We start from the raw sequence: 24,205 nt of genomic DNA, 5'->3' as shown, positions 1-24,205 counted from the left end.
ATACATCACCTTTCTAGACAAATTTGTTTTGCATCCCATCACTGTAATACATCTACTCATACTAAATTCAATTTTACGATCATCTCTGCCACAAATTAATCAGACTCCAACATGGCATACTCCAATACAACGGGGAAAATCCACTGAGCTATGGGAACAGATTAACATTTACATTAATAAAAATAGAGAACATAAGAAGGATAACCGACTAGGATGGGCAACACTTAAAGCACCACTGTCAGCGGAAATGTAAATAAACCTCAGGAAGAGGATATATATTGAGGAGAGGAGTAAATAACACTAAACCAGTAGTACAAAATGCATTTATTTTTTTTATGGAAAAGCTACAGTAGGATTTGTAAAAGGTCTGAGAATATTATATTGCCCATATGAAAAGAAAAAAATGGAAACATGAAGTGTGAGGAAGAACAAAAAAAAAAAAACTCAGTTAAATATATAGTCAGCAGTGCAAGTAGTTCACATTGCGATAAACTGGAGTCAAGTATACAACAGAATCAAAGTGTTCCCCATAATTAGTATTCTGAAAATTTAAGTGCAAAGATCAGTTGTTCGCTTTTAAGAAACCTGCAGTTTATGAAATACTCCAAAGAAGGGATGTTGGTTTGTAAAGAGCTTCCTTTTGTGAGCTGTCTGCTACCACACAAGAAAAAGTCTAAAATTAGTTTCACTTACAAATGTAAATATATGTAGTCTATACAGTAAAAAAATACAAATTAAATAGTAAACTAAGAAGATGAAATCTGAACACAGACTTACAAAAAAAAATTGATACTTTCAAGTGAGAATTGCACAAACACTTACATTTTGCATGTAAAATAAAATCTCAGCAAAAAATAATTTGGTTGCTTTCATTGCCACACTGCATTGTTGAACTTGTAGGCTAAAGAGGCAGAAGTCCAAGAATCTTAAAAACCACACAATGTCTTTTGCAAAGCTTGACAAAACAATTTCATAGCACTCATAGTCTTAGGGTTTTTTGGAAGTTTTTCTTTTGCTCCAGAAACACTTAAATACCTAAAACCAAAGAGACCTTGTGGTACATAGACAGTAAACTGTGCTCGATTTACTCCTAATTTTGAAAAACCTAGAATTTACAGTACTCTGGTTTATATGAAATTTCCTTTCACAAATTTACATTGCATATTTCTGAGTCCATTCTCTTGCTAATCTGTTGTATCTGTAAAGAGAAAGAAAAACCATATATAAGAGATCACCTTTCATAATACCCGACCACTCTGTTCTGCATACATTTTCTTTGCAATATTATACTTGTACAATTGAGCAGGGCACTCCATAACCTTTAACAACGGGACTGCAGATAACCCTCCGAATGAATGACGGAAAAAACATCCGAATGAAGGCGGTTAAAGAAGCCTTACTGCGCTCAAGTATGTGCACACACCAAAGCATTTCACCTATGAAACTACTACAAAACGTTAAGGGAATTGCTCGTTTTAGGAAGTCCTGTGAAGTGGGAGCAACTCCACTTGGGCATGTTTAAAGCATCATAGAAACAAAGTTAAGGTGTGCCCGACCTCCCCCAAACCAACCAAAGAGGTAGTAAAAATCTTCAGCAGGCTGATTTTAGCCAACTGGCTGTACAAACAAAGCACTCCAAGGTGCAGGAACAGCAGTCTCACTCAGCTCTATAGGGATAAGAGATCATACTCGAGCTGCATTTCATTCACTTTGTATCACCGTTCTAATCTGGCCAGCCACAGGGATTTGTTTTTATAGACAATACATTTGTGTCCTGCTAAAAGAGATGGGCATTCTTGTGCTACTTAAAAATAAACATAAAATAACTGCTTTTAACATCATGTAGTACTGGTCAAAAGATAAGAAATAAACAGTCCGCAATCTTTGTATAGATAAATTTGTTGCAATGGATTATGGCAACATGCCTCTTCCTTGCATGTGGGGGACTAGTGCGTTTTAGCCTCATATTTGCCAAAGTTTGCTCCGCTCTTTTTCCAAACTACACAATGGTCAACAAATCTGAAAACACGTTAAAAATATAATTGAGAAGAAAATTTTGGATAACTTACTTTTCCTTGTCTGATTTGTATATTTGTGCAATATCTGGGACTAAAGGGTCATCTGGATTCGGATCACAAAGTAGTGAGCATATGGACAACAAAACTACAAAAAACAAAAATGTAAAAACGCATTAGCAGTAATGTACCCCAATACAATTACTGAAATACAAGAATAAGCAGCTCATGTATTTGGTATATTGAAATTAGAGTATATTCAACTCAAATATACTCTAATTTCAAGACAATATTTCAGATTAGAAATTTGGCTTTACATTTCTTTCTACAAAAAAGTCCAATTAAGTGAAGTGAGACTCTAATCAGTTCCAAGTCAGTAAAACGTGTTCTCTCTAGCCATGGAACAATAGTACAGGGGAGCACTAAACATCGGAATGAAAACACTCAATCTTGAACGCAATAGATATGAGTAAACAAGATTTGGTGCCCATTAACAAGGAGAAAGGATATCAGAGTTGACGCCTTTCAACATGTCACATGCTTGAATTACTTCTAGTCAGGCTGATCCTGGGGCAGCAAGTGTTAAATAACTGTGGCAATAAACACGTGCAACCTATGCACTTTACTGGGAGATTTCAGGGCCTCCATTATGGGTTTGGTTTCAACTTTCTCTAGGAAGAGAATTCTCTAGCTCTCCTCCAGATCTTAACCCGAAGACGTCCCTGAAATTACACCCTGGTAAAGATTTTTTCCTGGTCTCTGGGAGGCCACGCCTCAGGTTGGGCTAATGTTCTACTTCGGACTGATCTTTTTATTACACAATGACAGACTTTAACCAAGCTAATAATGCTATTCAAGCCCTTTCAATCTTCTGATAAAACCGGTTTAGTGCACTCTAAGCCTAAACTATAAGCATGTGCTTTAAGACTATAACCTATGCATGATGTTCGGTACAAAGACCCTTAAAGATAAGGAAAGTACTGTGCTCTGCTCTTCAGTCCAGGCTATAGGGAGGCAATGTGCCCAGAGTTCCCATGTGCCAACACAAAGACAAATAGCTCAAGATTAACTAGAAAAAGGTGAAGGCTGTATCTGTGGCAGGTGAACCCAGGGTGGACTTAAAAACCTCGTGCTGCTGCCTCGAAGATACACACATCTAGTTCAACACCATTTACTACGGATGACTGGCAGCATGACAACATGGAAAGAAGTGACGCATGTGAATCGTAAAAAGCATGCAATACTGGTGAAATGTATACTTTGAAGATAGACAAGCTGCAATGGAATCAGGACCTTTCAATGTAACGCTTTCAATATGGAGCTCCCTTAATGGGCAAATGAGGGGGGGAATACATTTATAGTCTGCTACAAGTTACACTCTTTCGCTATACGTGCTCTATAATGCAATTTCACATTTGATAGGCAGAACCGATACTCCATTGAAAAACATTTCAAATCAAAATTACCTTTTGATACTGTCAACGCAGGAGACCACTGTGACCTCAGTATGTCAAGGCAAATACTTCCATTGCTGTTTATATTCGGATGATATATTTTTGTTGTGAAAGCAACCTAGAAAAAAATAAATTGCAGTTTACATGGTTTTCTTCGGCTACTAAACCAAACCAATGCCCAGCTTCCCATAAAGTGCCACTATCATGGACAGTAAAACTACAGATCACTAATTTATAGGTATGGTACACCTTAACTAAGTAAAGATTTTTTTGTTCAACCATAGACTACAAGGGATCAAAAAAATATAATTCAAAAGTGACCTCCAATTAAACAAAAATCCGACAGTGTTGCATGCAATAGATACACTTTTTCTTATGAAGAAAATAGAAGTCTCCCCCCCCCAAAAACAATTAATAAACAATTTCACGTACATTTCAAAGTCCCGGGAAGTCGAATGTATTTTAATTTTTTTTTTGCATTTTTGTTGTCGGTTTTAACTTTATTTTTTACACTAATTCATTAAGAATATTTCAAAAGGGGTGTTGGCAGAGTTGTGGGATGAGAAGCAGCCTTCTTGTCGTTAAACTTCGATCATTAAAGGGAGCCCTTTATTTTACAGAACATAAATCTTGGTAGAGTTCGCCCTCCATCTATTAGAACGGTGTCATCCCATACAATCCATCCTATAGCAAGCCTCCAGGCATCTGGTAAATTATTCATTCTTTACAATTGGTCAGTTTGTGATCTCTTAATAGTCTTTCCTCACTAAGCAGCTCTGGATCTTTTACTTTGGTTCCTAGTCCAAGTGCTCAGTGCTGAGAAAGCTTGCCATTTCTCGTTTCATCAACGTATTGTGCAAATAAAATTAGCAGTACTTCTGCAGTTTTTATTTTTGGTTCACATGCCTGTCCACGTCTCCTCATGCCACTGTGTAAATAACAAATTGGAACAAAGCGCAGAAACAGTTGTATCAGGTATTGTCATGCACACAGGCTGTTAATCTTTTATCTGATGGTATTTTATTGTTATTGGAACTTTTAGAGCGCACTATACACTAAGGTGTCAAAGCGCTAGCGGAAAGCATCCTGGACGAAGTGAAAAGCCAAGTTTTCAGCAGTTTTCTTGAAATGAGGCAAAAGAATTAGCTTCTGAGATGTAGGTAGGAAGGGTATTCCACGGTTGACAGCAGCCACCAAGATGGACCGACTTCCCCCATCTGGCCTTGCGGAATCTGGGAGCTTGCACCTGCTTGATCCGAGAGACCTACATAAGGAATACCACTGAAATAGGGAAGTTGAAGCAAAGCTAAAAAAAATTATAAAAAATACAGAGACTTAAAAATAATTTTCGTTTTAATTGGAAGCCAGTAAAAGGACCGAATCCATTCTTACTGGAAGATGCCTCGGGATGTTCAAGGTAAGACTGGCGGCCGTGTTCTGAGCAACTTGCAGTTTAACACAGGAAGCATTAATACGGAGATACAGAGTTGCAATAATCCAATCATGGGGGCTATAATGACTAATAGTCGCAAATCCATTGGAATATAGGGAAAAAAATCTGAGTCCTTACAATGAGAAGCCATGTACTCCTGGTACGACTGACCTGAAACTCAAGGTATTGTCAAAACACCCAGGTTTTTGGCAGATCTGATCGGGGTGGGAAGTGGTCCACAATCCTCTGGCCACCAGATGTGTCTTTGGCACTCACGTGCCTCTTTGGTCTAAGACCTGTCTTCTCAGCATTAAGTTTGAGGGCTTTGTCGGAGTGGAGAAGCTAACGGAGTATCATGGCGGATGCGAAAGTAGAGCGCTCTGCACCAGCCCGTGTCTTATCCTTGTGAAACTGTCAGCTGGGACGGGTGGACGAGCGTTTAAACTGCACCTCTGAGGTCCGCGAGCCGATGGGTGCGCCCAGGAGGTGTCTGGGGTCTATTGGAGGCTCCAGCTGGGCGCAGTGATCTGCTGTGTGGCACGCGCTGCTGAGGCTGGAGCGGCGGTGGCCGAGAACAGAGGTGCCCAGGAGTTTCTCTGTGAGTGGAGGTGGGCTTTGGACAGATGCCTGCTGCTGCCCCTGTGCACTGTGGCATATCTCGCAGGACTGCAGCAGGAGGCGCGGTGGCGGTCCCGCGTACGGGCGGAAACTGTGGCCCTGAGGTGAGCAAGCCGGCCTCCCTTGACTAGCCCAACGGTCAGGAGCGCAACGTGACTGGTGCACCGCCTGGATGTGCCTCAGAGCTGGGGCGCCTTCTACAGCACCGGACTGCCTCCCGGGACCAAGGTAGTGGCGGAGTGCCCCGGGAAGGGAAGCAGCGGAGCTTGAGGCCCCGGACGGTGATAGCGACTCGGCAACTGGAGAATTTCCTGTGGGTCTAGAGGTGTGAAGGCTGACCGGGCCTCTGGGGACTGGGCCCAGAAGTGGTGCTGGACATTGGGGTGCCCCCCCCCTGACTACAGTCGCTGCTGGATACAGTGGCAGGAGTGCTGGGCGAGGCCGGCCGGAGCAGCATCTCAGCAATTGCCAGCGAGGCTGGAGAAGCGGGCTGCATTGGTTGGCCTGGCGGTCCTTTTCAGGCTTTGGACACAAGCGGAGTAGAGGTCGTAAGGAGCCGGGCCACAGCCAGGTGAACAGGACAGGGCGCTGATAGAGATGTACCCGGGCAGATTTTAGGGCTTTACTTGGATCCTTATGAGGTGATAAAAACGGTCCAGAGGAGGAACTGAGCTGGATTGCCTGGTGGAGAGAACCCTGGGAAGAATCTGACAGGTGGACCCCATTACACGGGAAGGCGTGAGGGGTGAAACTGGGGAGCCTGCGATGCCCGAGTAGGAAGTGCGCCGACTTTTGCTGGGAGCCCAAAGCGTGTGGCTGGTGGGCACACTGATCACGGCTCAATGGAGTGTAGAAAACCCAGTAGGGTCCAGGCGGAGCTACCGGTCCAGAGGAGGTGCAGCATACGAGGCCCACTGCACCCAACAAGGACTACCAGAAAAGTGGGGTGGGGGCAGAGTCGGACTACTCTGGCATGTTTTGGTGAGGCCCTGATTAAGGTGGGGGATCTACAGCCATCGCTGGACTCGAACAGTAGCAGGTCCTATAATTAATAAGCATAGATAGTGAGGGGGGGGATTCGGTTAGGCCTAGTGAGCCCCCAGCACAATGGGCAAACCTAAAGGCCGCCAGACTAGGGCCCTTCAAGATCCGTAAGACAGTGCCCAGAAAGTCACAATCTACCCCAGAGGATCCGGAGCAACAACTCAATAAAATACTGTAGGCCATAGCAGACACGAAGGCCACCCTCCATCAAGATATTAGCATGGTTGCAGTGGGGCTCGGCCTACTGTGGGAAGAACATAAGCAATTGTCAGACAGGGTTAAAGAGACTTTCTAATGTCGCGGAACTGGGGCCGGCACAAAAGGCACTGGAGCAGCAGATGGGGGGCCCTTACGGCCAGAGTGTGTTTGCTAGATGCCGAAGGGCGCAACAGGAGGAACATCGGGGTCCTAGGCCTGCCGGAAGACAGCAACATGGTGTCCTTCTTGGAGCACTGGCTCAGAAGTGTGGTAGCACCAGAGGGTCTGTCCACTTTTTATGCGCTGGAAAGGGCCCATAGAGTACAGGCCAAGCCACTGGCCCCTGGGAGGCCTCCACCGCCTGTGGTGGCCAGACTGTTCCACTTCCGGGACAGACCTCCTCCTGCAGAAGGTGAGAGCGGAAGGCCCCTTTACTATGGACAACAGTAAAGTCTCCTTTTCCCGGACTATACGTTGGAGGGGCAGAGGGGGGCCTCATACCTAGAGGTCAAGAAGGCATTGAGAGAGGAAGGTCTCCAATACTCTGATGTTCCCGGCTGCGTATAGTGCTCGAGGGGAACACCCATTACTTTGACAGTCCTAAAGACACCTGGGACTGGTTAGAGGCCTACAAGTGTGAGACACCTCGGGACAAGGGCCCTGGATCTGCCATGCAGAAGGCCACAGAGCTTGGGAAACGTCCGAGACTATGACCTCGTAGAAACCATCCTCAGAGGGAGAGGGCTGAAGCGTTGCAGGCTGTGGCAACGCTTATGGAGAGTCGGTGTCCCGCCCTGGAGGCAGCTCCTCAAGAGAGACTGAAGACAATGAGTCTAACACTTCCCACAGCAACAGCGTGGAGCTGCCTGTGTTGACGTCTAACACTACGGATGATATTATCCGAGGCAATTGGTAAGCTAAGGTGACTGCTACTCAGAGGGGTGTTGAACTGCAGTTGACTGTTCCAGGTCTCGAGCTGCCCCATTATATTTGGGTCTGGTGCGCTCCGGTTGGTGGGAGCGTCCCGATCTAAGCTTTCTTGGCTAAACCTCGCTGAGTGCCGTACAAGGTTAGGGCCTCATTTAGTACTAACTGCTTAACAGGATGTTTGGATGACCGGCCGTTGTCCGACTGCCCTGGGGTTCACCACCATAAGGGTCTTTATATTTGTCTCTTGTGTTTTGACGTTTGCAGGGATAGGGGGGGCTCCCTCTGCAGGCAGCTTGGCGATACCCAACACGATTGTCAGAAGCTCGTAGCATTACACAGTTCCTAACATGGAACAGAGGTATGGGGTCTACTGCAAAGTGCAATAATATTTATTCATACCAGAGGCATAGCGACATCCACATCGTGCTACTTCAGGAAACCCACTTGAACAGTGAGGAAGCTGAAACGACGATGGAGTGGCCAGGTCTTTGCAACCACCTCATCGGCCTTTGCAAAGGGGTGCTGATATGGATTAAGTCAGGGGTCCCTTTTGCTCTTGAGCGATCGTGGTTGGACGCAGAGGGCTGGTACGCACTGGTCACAGGGAGACTGACGGGTCAGGAAGTTACCCGTGGCAATATTTATGCTCCCTACCAAGACCAGATTGACTTTCTGGAATCCTTCTCTGCTGTATTGGTCGATAAATTAAATGGCAACTTGATACGGGGGGGGAGGGGGGGACTTCGAATGTGTTGCGGACATTGTTAATGACCGCTCGCACCCTCCCTTGATGGGGTCTCTGCCACGCTACACAGCCTTGGGGTTCCGCACATAGATCTCACATTGGGGCCTTGAAGACACTTGGAGGTTACATCATAACAGATAGGGAGCTCTCCTTTGCGCCGGTCCATCAAGTTCACTCACGACTTGATATGTTCTTGTGCCCCCCCGTCTTTAATACCTCTATTAAACATACCAAATACTTAGGACTCACACTGTCTGATCACAGCCCACTGATAATGACACATCAGGCCCCGGGACGGTGCCCTCCGATCCCTACCTGGAAACTAAACCTTGCAATGCTTGAGGATGCTCCTTTTCGCACATCATTGCATACACTCCTAGACACGTACTTTCCCATTAACGTCAACACAGCATCCTCCTCTCAAGTGGAGTGGGAGGTGTTTAAGGTGGTCGTACGGGACCATTGTATGTGACAGGCGACGGGAGCCCTTAGAGAGCTTCATCAGGAAATTAGACCTGGAGGGGAGCATCTGCAGCTTAGATAATGTTCAGGGTACAGATGAAGCTGCTCGAGTGGCACTACAGACCATAAGGTTAAAATATAATGATGCACTGGGGCGGTTGTGATGTTATAATCACAAGGACTACTTAGATAAAGTGCAGAGAGGAAGGGAAGGCGGGCAGACTATTAGCAAGGTTCATTAGACCCGACCTAGGGGGATCTCCAATCACTCAAATTAGCTTAGATACGGGGGAGGTGGTGTACGACCCGCATGCGATTAACTAATCCTTTTTAACATACTACGAGCACTTATACACAGCCCAGACTGCGGCTCCCCGGCTGCACATAACAGTACCTGGAGCCACTTCTCCTTGCGCTGGAAGAGGACCGGGAAGAAATATGAGAACCAATAAATTTGCAGGAAATCAGAGACGCCATTAGTGCATTAGCACATGACAAAACGTCGGGGTCAGACGGTCTCCCGGTGGAATTTTGCCAACACTTTGCAGGCTTACTAGCGCCGCAACTAGTCAAGTTGTATGCGGATGTGTACGAGTCTGGGGAGTTGCCTTGCTCCACTCACAGTCCTGGTGATCCCCCTCCCGAAAACTAAGACGACGGAGGCGCATGTTCAAGATTATAGGACCCTCTCCATGCTTAACATGGATTTTAAGATCTTAAGGTGTTGGCCGGTAGGTTAATCGCACATATGAAGAAACTAGTGCACCCTGACCAGAACAGATTTATTCCCCTCTTATAACCTCCGCAGGCTCTACTCTGTTCTCTAGCATGTCGAGGTCCCAAACAAACACCAGACAGCGGGGCTTTGTCGATCTAGAAAAAGCTTTTGACACAGTAGGGTGGGGTGGGAGTACTTATTTGAGGTGATGCTGTGCATGGGCCTGGTAGAGGAATGGGTGCAGTGTGTGCGGCTTCCATATGCTGCCCCTACGGCGAGGGTTAAAACTGCCAGAACAATCTCCAGGCAGTATAAGATATCCCGCGAGACTAGACAGAGGTGTACCCTTTCTCCCCTCCTATTTGCCCTGACAATCGAGCCTCTTGCTGAGAGACTTCGTCAGGGAGGGTATGGGATCAGGTTGTCTATTGGAAGTCGGATGAACCATGTCTCCCTTTATGCAGACTACTTGCAGATACATTTGCTAGAGGCAGTCGTGGGCACCTCAGTGGCCATACAAATTCTGGATGACTTGCGTGCCTCTTGGGCCTGCGAGTCAATAAAACAAAGACATATCTGTTCCTGGTAGCGGGCCCCAACGCACAGGCCTGATGCACTGATGGCTGACATTATGGGCTCAGAATATGTTTAAATACTTGGGCATACACATAGTTCACTCACTGGATGAACGGAAACTTGGGTAGCGCGCTACGTTCTTGTGTGCATTTTTGGCGTACACTGCAGCTACCTAGCATGGCTCGGGTCTCCCCATCTAAAATGGTCATGCTCCCGCGATTATTGTACTTCTTCGTCAATCTCTCAGTCCTCATGCCCAGCAGTTGGTTTCGCCCCATGAATGCTCTACTACGAGTCCTGCTGTGTCTCTTAAAATGTTACAACGCCCTATGTCTGAGGGTGGGCTGGGGGTACCGAATTTTGAATCTTATGTTCGTGACTCAGTTACAGTGGCTGGCACAATGCGTGTAGGGTGTGAACGAAGAGGGTACGTGTTTATTACTTCCAGAATCTCGTCCTAACCTAGTGATGGCGCGATTATTAATACCATCAACGCCTACCCTGTACTGCTCCTTGTTGCAGCGCACAGCTTTCCAAGCTCGGAGGCGATGCCAGGGCAAGGAGCGGCGAACCATCAAGTATACCCCTATGCTACTACTTGTAGGACTGCAACATGGCGATCCAAATACTATATTCACGAGCGAGCAATTGGCTCGCTGGACAGAGGCAGGGTTGGATAATGTTGGGGATTGCTTCATGGACAAGTCTCTGCTCCCGTTTGAAGGGCTTGAGGAAGACTGTGGTCTTCCTTCGGGTCAGTTCGTACAATGAGGCCTTGACACGTAAATTTGCGCAGCTATTTAATAAACGGAGGGACGAATCAGAGACAGAGTATTGCATGCCCTGTTCACACTTGGGACGCCAGCGCACCTAGTGAAATGGTTCTATGTTGCACTGCAATCAGCCCCCTTGAGTGGGTTACGGGCAAAATGGGATAGACTAGGGGGCAGAGAGCTTACAGATGCTGAGTGGCGCAGGAGCCTGCACTATCCTAAGGAGATCTCGTAGTACATGCTTAAAATATATACAACTCAATTAAACACAGATGGCTTACATGAAACCTCACCTCCTTAATGTGACTTATGTGGGGGAAGGGGGAGTCAGTCTATGCCTCAGATGCATGCACCCAGAAGTGGACTTTGGCCATAGGACTTGGGACTGTCAAAGCCTGCGTCCTTTCTGGGAGGCTGTGCTTGGTAAACTCACAGAAGTGTTGGGCAGAGTGTTGTTTCACAGTCCGGACTGGCTTACTGGGTTCTTTCCCCAGACCTCCAAAGCGTAAAGTTGGGAATAGGTTGATAGACCTTGCATTGTGCCTGGCTCAGCTCAGAATAGCGATAGAATGGAAGTCCCCGAGAGGGCCACAGTTTTAGACTTGGAATAGAGACTTTATCATATGGGCTGGGGCAAAATGTAGAGCAATTAGCTGGGAAGAGTGAGGGCATGAGGAAGCACCCAATATCTGGACAATGGAGGGAGGTGATGGTAGCATGGGAAACACCGGAGGATGCTGCGAATGTGGCAGGTTCTGATCCTGGCCAAGAGTCCCACCCTGAAAGCGAGAACCCCACAGGGTCCTTAGAAAGCCCTGACCTGAATGGTAGATGATTGTAGGGAAAGAACAGGCAGAGGCCTACTGATCAGGCATGGTAGCCTGGACAGCAGCTGGGAGCCCCTCCCCCTGCCCTTTCAGCCTTACAGGAGACCCATTTATGGTGCGATGCCCCCCCTACGTGTACGTCAGATATGATCTACTTCACCCCTCTGCACAAGGTTTATTTACTTTTACCAGTTTCGTTATTCCTTTTGTTATAAGGATTGTTCTAAATAAATGATGTAGCATATTGATAGATACGAATGTTATGCTTGTACTCCGGATCGGTGCTGGAAACTCCCACGTATAAGTTATTGTGAACAAAATTTAGTGGAACATGTACTAGGAAATAGTCATCGTTTGAAGTTGGTAGTTATATGATGGTCTACTATTTGAACGTACCCTTCTGTGTATACAGATTACGAGATGAGTAGCCGGAACCGGTTTCCGGTTCTGCCTTTGAACATTGGGCCATGTTCCTCAGAGTTGGGATATCACTGCCAATTGGCAAACTGTCTCTAATCATGAGGTTTTATAAATCTGTAGCACGTATGTTGAATATTACAAAATGCAAATAAAATTTTTTTAAAAAAAGGTTTAAGGGCTTGGTCTTTTAGCCACCTGCTAATGCTAGACAGTGATTAAACTTCACGATGATCTGGGTGTCATCCGCATACACCAGAAATTGGAACCCAAAAGAGTGCGCCAATTCAGCCACAGGAGCAACAAATATTGGATAGGGTTGGACTCTGGGATGAACCCTGAGGTACTCTGCAAGGCAGCCTGAATGCTTCAGCCATGAAGCCTCCACAGCTAACCAGTTGAACTCTGTTGATGAGAACTGAGTAAAGGAGCTTGTGAGCAGAACCACCAACACAGATTTGCTGCAGCCATTCAATAATCCATACAAGAGAAACTGTATTGAATGCTGCTGATAAATCAAGCAGCACAATAGGCCCCCCCCATCAACCTGGCAGTGAATGCAGTCACCAGCCACAACAGCAGATTCTGTACGTTGGCCGCTCCTGAAGCCATTGTGCGAGTGATCGAGTATATCATGAGCCTCAATGAATTTGACAATAACTAGTTGAACTTTTTAAGACTCTTGGCTGGCACTGGAAGCAAGGAAAGAGGATGGACTCTTCAATCCTTCAAGTCCGCATTCTATTTATTTTTTTTTAGTAGCGAAGCACCAATAGCTTTCCTTTCAGATGGAGGGAAAGACTAAACTGCAGAATGCGGGCAAACATGTTCTGCAGGAAGTCAGCAACTGGTTCCAGAGTCAGCTGAAGTATTTTAGAAGAGAAGGGATCTGATGGAGATCCCGATTTAATACTCAGCAGGAATTCCTTAGTTAGAATGAAGGAAATGGGGGGACAGCAGTAAATTGAGCTAAATGCATGGCATGTCTTTCGGGCAAAGTTACATTATCCATAGGTAACAATCTGAATAAATACTCAGAATGTTGTCGCCCCCCCATGCACCCTCCCCCTGCCCAAAACTCACAATTCTGGTTAATTCTTCATAAGATTGTTAGCCAGCACTGAGACTGGGGATAGACCGGTCTTTAACTACTTTAAAAAGTGTCTTTGAAGAGTGCCTGGCAGCCTTAATTTTTTGAGTGAATTAAACAGCCTTGGTGAATTGAATGGTGAGCTTATAACGCAGCAACAAGGCCCTATGCTTTTCTTTTACCTTCCAGGGCTAAGCGTAGACCTCCATCTAAGCTCTTTTCTGCAGCAATCCTGGCAGAGACCCATAAGTTTCACAGAGAACAAGGGCGCAGATGGTTTACTTCTAGTGGCCAATTTAAACTTAATTGGGGCTATGTTATCCAAGGAGAAAGTGACACAGGCTCGGAAGCCTTCTGCGGTATACCCCAGGGGGTCAACGTGACTGGCTCGGGAGCACTTGAGAGCCTGTTCTAGCAGAGTAGTGGTAACTTTGCTAATTTTGTGGCACATAACAGGCTTGCCAGTAACCCAGAACGATGGAGAAGTACACTAAATACAAATGCCTTTTGGTCTGTCTAGCTTTGTGGTTAGACACGTTGGACATCGATTGCAGAGTTAGAGAAAACGCCATCGAGTGTACCCTGAGATATGAGTAGGTACACAGACCTGCTGGGAAAGCCCCATAATAGACATAAGTTCAAGGAGGCAGACAGTATCCTTACATAACTGGTCATTGAGATGTAAATTAAAATCCCCCAGAAGGGCAACATGATTGTGAACCAGATATGGTTCCACAATCTGACCCCAGGTCTTCACAAAATTGGCCCTCGAACCAGGACAGTATACCAGAATGGCTAAAAAATGTATCACTGGCAGAGATTATTAAGGCCACAGGATCTAGAGTACAGGCGATACCATCCAGTGCAATGACCGCCAGCCCACCTCACATACGACCCTGGCGGTCAAGTCTTAAAATGGAAAAACCTGGCGGGATGGCATCCACCGGATAAGGGCTAGAGTCCTCTCTAGCGGATGTTTTAGTTATGAAAAGACAGTACACGGCTAGGATTAGAATCAAATTGTGCATTTCAATTTTGTATTTTATAAGAGACCGAGCATTAAGCATAGCTGCAGTGAGCACTTTCTGGCTAAAGGACCCAAGACTAGTGGCTTTGACCAGAAGTATATTTTCCGCAGGGGGTATAGAGGAGACCACAGGATCCCCACAAATGCTAAAGTGGAAATCGCAGCTAAGGCAGTGCTTGGCTTTATCACAAACATCCAGTGTAGACTGATGAGCTAATTTAAAGCCCTGGTACTGAATGTCCATGAGTTGGGCATAAGAGTAAAACCTCACCATAACCAAACTCTGATCGAACTTTGAACCAACAGCATCCCTGGCACCTAGCGCAGTCCAAAGAAACAAATAAGAGTAAAGTCAGCCCCCCCCCCCCCAACCCAACAATGACCAAAAAATGTAGATACAATTATGTAATGCAGCAATTTAAAAACAATCACTCTGTCCGGGGAGCCAGGAAAGCCTGCGCTGCCATGCACCTTGAATAAGTGCAGAGTGAAGGAACAGAGTAATCAGTAAAAAGCTAGTTCCCAGACCACCAAAATGGTGGTGCAGTACTCAGCAAACAGGAAGTAGGGAAGGAACAGTTCCTGAGCAGCGCTGGCACCTCTTCACACAAACCGCAAAATACTGCACCGGACCGGAGGGTATCGGCCAAAGAAACAAATAAGAGGAAAGTCCCCTCACCCAACACAGACCCCAAAACGCAGATAAAAGTAGGTAATGCGGCAATTTTAAAACAATTACTCGGTGCGAGATCCTTCAAATGAGAGGTGCAGGGTGGCAGGGTCACAGTTCGCTGGCAATAAGTTTCCTGCTAAATATATTCAAATATTTCACAATGTGCACACCAGGGAGATAGTCTGCTTTCCCACGTAAAAAGTAAGTTTGAATGTCTGTGACAACCTTGTTCACAAAGACATTTGTTAAAATGATACATTGGCAGGATTGATACCTTACGACATTGGTTCGGAACCTTTTGAGTTCAGTAGACCCCCATCTAATGACTGGAATTCGTAGACCCCCCACTGAATTATTGAAGTTGTGGGACCACCACATTCATTATCTAAAGTACGGGAATGCGGCTTAGGCACTTTCGATTATAAGAACCACAAAAATTACAGGAACAAGCATTTATCAAACAAATACACAAATTGATTAATTTATTTAATCCACACAAATATTTAAAAAAAATCTAAATTTCAATGGGAAAGTTGGGGTTTTTCAAAATTCAGTTCAGGCCACCCATCATTCATACTATATTCAGTATAATCCATTTGCACTGCTCCCATAAATCAGTACGAGGACACCAACCTACTTTTTAGCCTCCAATTTCTTCGCATTTACAGTGTTCTAAGAATCACAATTTAACTTCATTCATACAATCTTTATATAATTTTTTAAGCAGCTGCGAACCCCCAAGGGCCACCCGGACTACAGATTCAGAACCACTGACTTACGGTATTTGTTGAATCGGATATTAAAAGGAATATTTGCATTAAAGTTTAATCAACCACTAGATTTTTTCTGCCCTCTGTTGGAATGTGTTCATTATCGACAGATAGAAAGCAGTTTCTAATAGATTTCTTAAAAAGATTATATTTAACCTTCAGCTGGGACAGTTGCACTATGTAACAAGAGACTGCGGTCAGCTACTGCAGAGGAGACTAAGCTTGCAGGACAGATGTTGGAGGTCTGTGAAAGAGTATTTCGGTGTGTTATGAAACTCACGCATATATCAAAGAGCTAGCTACCATGTATAAGCTCCTAGTGAGTGCTTGCAAGACAACACATTTGTTGTTTAAGACGACCCTCACTCACCAACCTAGTTGGTGACCTGCTTTATCATCAGGTCCCACCCAAGTTACAGAGTGCACCTTGGGTGTGCCTCAACACCTGGATACAGAGGAGCAGGTTTTGTGCAGTAAGTGTGCAGCTCCAGTATCCTCTGTGGTCAACTTGTTTCAGCCAGACTCTTTCCTGGGCTGGCTTTCTTTAGGACCTTATTTGTGTGATATTTCGTACCGATGCGGTCGTACTAGGTACGGAGGCAGGTCCCTGATCTTGAAGAAAGTGTGACAATAGGTCGGGCCCCCACACGGAACTCATGGTGCATTTTCCAGAAAATCTGAGAATGCGCCGCTAGAGGAAACCATCCTCTATCACAACGCACCTTAGTGAGTGCACCACATAGCAGGTCTCTAAATACACACAGTTTTAGACCACCCTTTTAGTTATCACACACATATGGTCCTGAAGAAAGCCAGCCCAGTAGCGAGTCTGGCTGAAACATGTTTACCACAGAGGATATTGGAGCCTAATTACCTTCACACATCACCTCGTTTTTAACCACTGCAGAGGGCCCATACATAAAAAATAGCCTTTTGTTGTAATTTGGGACCCAACGGACAGAGTTTTAAAATCACATACATTTCACACAACCAGCTGTGCTGTATCCAGGCGTTGAAGCACACCCAAGGTGCACTCTGTACCTTGGGTGGGACCCGATGATGAAGCATGTCACCAACTAGGTTGGTGAGTGAGGGTCTTAAGCAACAAATGTGTTCTCGCAAACTCTAGGAGCTTCTACATGGTAGCTAGTTCCCTTTGATATATGCATTTAACCCCAGGGGAAGTGAACTGGCTCCAACCTTTTCCTCCCTTCATTTTGATCATGAAACTCACGCACCATTTAGCATTTAGAAAACAAAGGGTCGCTACCTGAGAATATTCAGGATTTAAAAAAAATGGGACTTGCTGGAAGTATCTGTTAATTTGTGATGTAACAGTATAGCGTTGTATATGTACAGAAGCGTTTTTCTGCAGCCATGACTAACCGCTTGTTGTGTATTTCTGTAATTGATAGGGTCAGCAGACCGCCTTGACTTTTTTCATGCACTGTAATATGGAATATTATTTTTAGGTGAGAATGTGTCACGATTTTATTATTGTAAAAATCGGATCAATAAAATACCTTTTCTTTCAATTACTAATTACGCCGTCTTTAGAGATATGAGTTTATTATGGTACTCTAACATTAGAGCAGTTTTTCCTGCCTTTGTGGCTCAAATAATTTTCGAATACATGAGGTTTCATGGATCCTCACGACCATGCATAACAAGTCTGAAGCTGTTCTCTGATGGGCTGGAAATCAAGTATAGTGGAAAGTTTAATATCTTTAAAAAAAATTGATTTGGAAAACTTTAGTTAACATTTTGAACGAGAAGTGACCTATGATTTGCAACATCCTCCATATAAAAGGAATAATTTTCCCACAACTCTACCAAAGATACTACTGCATCCAAGTCCGAACAAATGTAAAATATATATATAGACTGCTCTACAGGATAAGGACCATTTTCAACTAGAGATCCAATGGTCTTTTCTCCCATTTGGTGGCCAGACTACATCAGATACAGTTTGATACAATGCCTTTCTAGTCAATTCAATCCCAGTAGAGGTAATCTGGAATGTGACAACTGATAAAATTGTATTGTGAATGTCTTCAGTGCTTCATTCAATAACCGGACTTCTCATGTAAACAAAAAATATTAATCCGGTCCAGTTTAAGAACCAACTCACAGAAAACAGGTGATCATTTCTCTGGTCCTGCCAAAGAATACATCAACAGTCTTCACATTGACGCCTCACTATTTATGGTGCAGGTTTCAGAAAATTCAAAACAAAGGCGCCAGAAAAAACACATTCTGTTTATGTAGAAACGTATCACTCCTGTCCATTGAGCACCATTATGACTGCCTGTAGCAAGACCCCCATCATTCAATGCCCTTTGGGTCACTCACCAGGCCATCCATGACAAAGGACCAACGGTACTTCAACACAAACTACTAACAGTATTCAATAAGGACTCTAGAAAGGTCACACTCCTTGTATTACCAGTGAGTGGAGAAAGAACTTGTTAAAGTTCAATTTTTTTCTCAGACATAAGCTCTGACACTTTTCAGGCAAGAACAAGGACACAATGACCCCCTTGAATTCCAGTGAGTGATAAAGACCATGTACTTCCCAGTCCCATAACTCTGCCTACCTTGAAATTGGCTTGCATCTGAAGGATGCTCTCAAAATGTCTGCTACAAGCTTGCTGTGACAAGCCTGCAGCACACCTGAGCTATAAGAACATTCACAAACTGTAGAGGTACTTCCATGATCATCCCCAAAACACTATGGACTCCGAGGTATGATGTACTATTTAATTGCTACAATACAATAGAATGACAGTATCCCAGTGCAAAAGAGAAGTATGGTCTGTACTACTGAGGCAAGTTAAGGGGTAGCAGTTAATGCGGTCTATGTAGGGGCACCGTGCAAACTAATACCCGATGAAAAACTTGAAGTCCCCCATGAACGTGGGTGCCAGACTGTTTGGGCCGCATCCACATTGCATACAGCCAAGAAACTTTGCATCATTTAAGGGATCTGACAACCCGCAAGCAGGTTAGCTTAAAAAACTGGCTAAGTACACCACGTTGGTGGTATAACGAAGAAAAGGATACGCTCCTGAACCCACAACACAAAAAATATTTATTTAAATAAGGATAGCTAGGTACAGGAGTATACAAAACCAGGTTGAATAGGTCCAAGTATTCAGAGTAGAGTTAAAGTTATTCGAAAACAGTCAGTACTTTGCAGTTATCATCCATAAGCAGAGTATTTCCAGCAGCCCAGAGTGAGCGATCATAAAGCAGTTACTACTATGAAAGTGTCCAAAAGGAAGTATATTGTCATTCATCACTCACTGCCAAACAAAAGAACAAACAGGCCGTGAAGATTTCACTATTAATACAGCGTACTTACCTTTGGCGGCTTGAATGGATAATCTGTTGGAAAGTGGATTGTAAGAAAAAAGACTCCTCCCTGGTATGGGCTATCAGTCTGAAACAAGGTTAATAGGAATTACGCTTGGTTTATGAAAATTTCTAATAAATGAATTAAATGTACACAATAGAAAAGGGTACACTGTACACAGAACTGCAATGGAGTCTTAGACACCCCCCCCCCTCCACTTGCCACAAAATCAGAGCTGCGCAAGCATTTCAGTACTGTATTGCTCGTGCATGGCAAGGTAACTTGAGTAGCGAGTGTGGCTGTGATACAAAAATATTTACTTTCTACATTTTAAAATAAACTCCCACAACCCCTCTGCATACACAGCAAGATACTTTCCGTTTTGAACAAGAAATAACCAAGAACACAAAAAAAAGCAGCAGCAATGAACTGAGAAACGGTTTAAATCCTGGTTTATCAGTTAATGTTATGTAGGGAGTGGACAGAGCAAACGTCACTACAGGACAGGACTTTGCAATGTCTGACGCAGAAGAGTAGCAGGGGATGAATCCTACTAATTCAGACGTTTGGTTTCATTAAGTGAATAGCAGCGTGTTCTACGATTTGGGTTCGGTGCATCAAGCTTGAGCAGTGTGCATCTGCTCAGACTGGATGCGAATCGCAGGGGAAGGCAGAGTCATTACAGCAGCCGTAGCGCCACAGAGGAACGCTTGCTTTGAGCGAAACCTGGGGCAAGGCAATTGAATTTGGCTATCCAATGCAGGACTGGCGCAGGAGAATCCATGAGACACTTGGAAACTTCGAGACCGCTTCACCTTTAGCATTATCATTCTTCATGGACACTATGATAATCTACTACTACGCATCACACCTTTGCTCCTGATCCTCCACTCAGCCTTACACTAGGCCCCTTTTCCAAACATGCAAACTGATTTCCCCGCAAACCACAGATCCCTTTGCATCCAACAAATTGGTCGTATAAATGTGGTCCGTTTCATTCCCCAGACTCCATTCCACCATTGTGGACCACATAAATGTCACAGCACTAATGTTGAACTCGTCCACTGAAGGGAAGTTTACCAATAATCTGCAAACCGCATTAAACACGCACTGCCCTCTCCGCAACTTCACTTGAGCCACCCATCTCACCCCGCCTGAATGACTGGCGTCATCAGCTCTCTAAGACCTAGAATGCATGAACCCCCTTCATCAGTGGTAAAACAAATCTCAGATGCCTGGGTATACTTAGGTCTACAAAGGAGCCTAGCGTGTCCTTCGCTCTGGATTATATTCTGCCTCATACTAGCTCACAAACCCTTCCTCACAATATAACCCCGATGACTCCAATGCATAAGTAACACTATTATACACTTCCCCTAAATACCAATCACTTATTTACTTCCAGCTCCGCTATAGCTTTGTGTAGGTCACAAAAAAAACACACAATCATGAGAATCATTTTTGCAATGATCCTTGGGGCACTGGCCACTCCTAGTTCTTCAAACAACTGCGTTCCCTCCCACACTGCCCACATTAATCCATAGAATTCTCAAACAAATGTACCTTGACTCGGCCTTTAAACCCTACACCTCTGTCCCTCATTCCAACCTTGCCCTGTAGGTCCTCACTCTTTAATCATACCCCCCCCCCCAACTCAGGAACGTACTGCAGAGTCAACCTCTATTTTTTTTTTTTTTTTTTTAAACCAGCCAACTCCACCTTCCACTCAAAATATTGTTTAGCTGGCCTCCAAACTACCCTTCTCAAAATTACATGAACGAGTTTAACTCAACCACCCTTCATCTATGTACCACCACCACCCTTGGTGACATCAACTCGGAGATTAGCAGAAATCTGTGAAGAAGACATCCAAACCTTAGTTTCCAAGGTGGCTGCCTCAGTTATTAGGACAGCTTTCTGTTCTTTCAGCGGAACAAGTGATAAATATATAATCGATCTGCCTACTTCCTTCCCCTCTTCCTACCCAACCCCATCTCCCTTCCACCTTCCCCCACATTTACTCCAGCTGGTCTGGAGAAATGACATGCTTTACCACAAAGAAATTGTCATTAGTGACAATAATAGCAGCAGGGCCTCAAATATTAAACCTACGCACAATCCCCCCAAACAGCCCTAGCATCTTCGAAACAGCAAAGCCATTGCTCACTAAACTAAAGAAACCGCAACTACTGTTCTAGTTCACTGATTCATCCAAGCTTCTCTGCATTAAAAAACTGTTACACAACCTAGCCACATTAACAGTGTAAAATATTGCAGTGCACCCATTACATGCACCAGCTGAGTGGTTGTACGATAAACCAGACTCTGTTCAAAGGGTGGATCCTAGCTTATAAGGCTTTTACCTCCTCAAACCATTTAGCGCTCATCTATTGATTCCCACTTCACTAAGCCCATCAAAATGTCCTAGTGCTGTTCTCAAAATATGGCACACACTGCCCGTGCTAATGTTGTGCAAGCACACTATACCATGGGCCAGTAGGTGTCCCCAGTAGCCCATGTGAAACCGCACTGCTCCCTGGTCGTGCAATAGTCTGTACCACCTTCCAAGCCACCTTGATGTAATGTGCTGTGCAGGCATGACCTAAACCACCCGCCCTCTGAGCAAACATTAAAAACGTATGCATGCACGAGGGGGAGGGGTAGAAATGCTACATTTTCAGTGCAATCTGTACTGAACAGTTAGAGAGTGGAAGGAATGCCAACTATGAAGATATAGGAGCAACATGACCAAGAGGCGGCATCTTTAACTCAAGTAAGGACGTATTCATTCCACTCTTGTCAGGCATTCTTGAACTTTTTAGCCCTGTATCTAATATTTTGAGGCAAACAAATGTAACTCCTAAACGCAATTTATGTTATGCTATTAGCGCATGCCAATAGATCTAAGTCATGTAGTAGATTTTCCTAGAGCAAATGGAGTAGCAAAACAAGCACAAACCAATATAAAAAGCACTCTTGAATAAAAATCTTAATAATCCATCACAAAAAATTGGGGACCTAGAGTGCATAAAGGTCCAGCATAAGAGGTTCACTGTTAATTCTCAAAAGAAAAAAGGCATGCTGTTCCTAAAGAGGACAAAGGGGAGTAGGTCCGAGAAAAAGAGCCACTACAAGGGGAATAGTTCTTTTGGAAATGGGGCCCTCCCACTCTTGCGGGTGTTATGCTTCATCATCGGGCTTGCGCCTCATCGGGTCAGGGCTGCAATGCCTGACTAGCACCCTCAAGGGGGCTTTTTATCAGGCATCTTTTTCCAAAGATGTGATGTAAACTGCGAATTAAGGGCCCTTTGTGTAGATAGAGGAAACTTAGGTGTCGCTGTAGTGATTATGGATTTAAAAAAGGCTAGGCAAGTCTTAAATCAAATTTCAATCCATGAGCATGCCGGACTTATTTAAAACAGGATGTCACCAGTAAGGTACAATGATCCCTGGTGACTTACAAGGTCAATATGTTTCATGCAGTCAATTAGTCAAGATTTGGTCTAAGGCAATTCTTCAGGACCGTAAAATGCATAACTGATCTACATAGTGACTGGGACAAAGGATGCAACAAGTAGTGTTCAAACACTAAAGTACCCTATAAGTGTACCCGCAGAATATAAAATCACTGACCTGGGGTAGGAAGATCTGAAAAGAAAACAAAATGGTGCCATACAGAGCAGTCTTGTATAGTACTTGTAGAGGCATGCAATACTAGCATGCTTCAACCAAGTCAGACAAACGTGACATACATTAAAATATAAGTGGTGGTTTCATACACTGTGGTCAAAAGGGGGGGAAAAAACACTCACCCCATGAGGGTGATATCTCCGAGAGAAACACAGATAAACGCTAACATTTTTTAGCATGCTGTTGGGAAGTCAAATTTGAATTGAAATTTTGTAGGTGAGCCCAGGGGGAGGAATAACCTCCGTTCACATGATGGAAAGCCAATGATCCAGTACTCTCATCACCCACTGGAGAACTTCACCAACGACCTACCCCTTCTCATAGGCCTCTGGAGTGAGGACTTGGAGGTGGTCATTCTATTTATAAACCATTCTTCCAGACCCAATTAGTGACAAGTGGTCCTTATGAAGTGGTTAACTGCTGATCAAAGGTCAGCAGTGATGGGCTGGGGATCGTGGGCGCTATCTTGTAGTGGGTTAGGAGCCCATGTATCACATGGATTGGTGCTAGCAATTACTGTGAAAGGGTTGAAAATCGTTGGGGGGCTCCCATTGAATGGGGTGTGTATGCGCCTATGTGGGAATCCCATTGTGGAAAGGCAGGCGGCACGGTTAATTGCTGAGCAAAGGTCAGCAGTGCTTGGTTGGGGATCGTGGACACCATCTTGCAGTGGGTTAGGAGCCAATATATTACATGGATTGTTGCTAGCAATTAATTTGACAGGGTTGAGAACCGTTGGAGCGCTACCATTGAATGCGAGTGTGTATACGCCTATGTGGGTCTCCTTTCCTTACCATGAAGTGAATAGGAGAGGCAATGTAAAAAAGGAATATGCTACTTACCAGTATGCATCTGTTCTTGGCATGTAGAGCTGCAGATCTATACACTGTGCATAGATCGCCATCTGGTGTTGGGCCCGGATGTTTGAAGTTTCATTTTCCTGTTGGAAAGTCTTTGGAAGTCACGAGTTCGGTGACTCCTCCTCTGGTTCGTATTGCGCATGGGCTTCGGCTCCATCCTCAGATTGTTTTTCGCCAGCAGGGAAAGATGGAGCGTAGTAGTAACAGTAAAGAAACCCACGTGTATTGTATCTAAATAAGGTAAGACTGGAACGGATACAGGTAGCCGGGTGGGCGTGTATAGATCTGCAGCTCTACAAGCCAAGAACAGATGCATACTGGTAAGTAGCATATTCCGTTCGAGGCATATGAGCTGCAGATTAAACACTGTGCATAGATTATATAGCAGTACCCAACCTTAGCGGTGACCACCGGCATCCGTTGCAGTTGTTTGAAACAGTGTCTTTAGTACAGCTTGGCCCACACTAGCTTGTTGCTTGGTTTGCACATCTACACAGTAATGTTTTGTGAAGGTGTGCGGTGTTGACCATG

General features: G+C 44.7%; 1 protein-coding gene across 1 annotated transcript in view; it reads right to left on the bottom strand.

The window, feature by feature from the left end:
* Window positions 1–309: 309 nt before the first annotated feature.
* Window positions 310–24,205, bottom strand: part of UBE2D1 (ubiquitin conjugating enzyme E2 D1) — a 50,551-nt gene continuing 26,655 nt past the window's right edge. Inside the window, exons 4-7 of the mRNA XM_085605783.1 lie at window positions 19,134–19,211; window positions 3,482–3,587; window positions 2,070–2,163; window positions 310–1,198 (exon numbers count right to left, since the gene is read on the bottom strand). Coding sequence (XP_085461909.1) covers window positions 1,153–1,198; window positions 2,070–2,163; window positions 3,482–3,587; window positions 19,134–19,211 — 324 coding nt within the window. The 3' untranslated portion in view covers window positions 310–1,152. The remainder of the gene's footprint in view (window positions 1,199–2,069; window positions 2,164–3,481; window positions 3,588–19,133; window positions 19,212–24,205) is intronic.

This window comes from Triturus cristatus, chromosome 1_2 (genome assembly GCF_964204655.1).
Source record: "Triturus cristatus chromosome 1_2, aTriCri1.1, whole genome shotgun sequence".
Lineage (NCBI taxonomy): Eukaryota > Metazoa > Chordata > Amphibia > Caudata > Salamandridae > Triturus > Triturus cristatus.
This window is presented reverse-complemented; position numbering and strand designations above follow the sequence as displayed.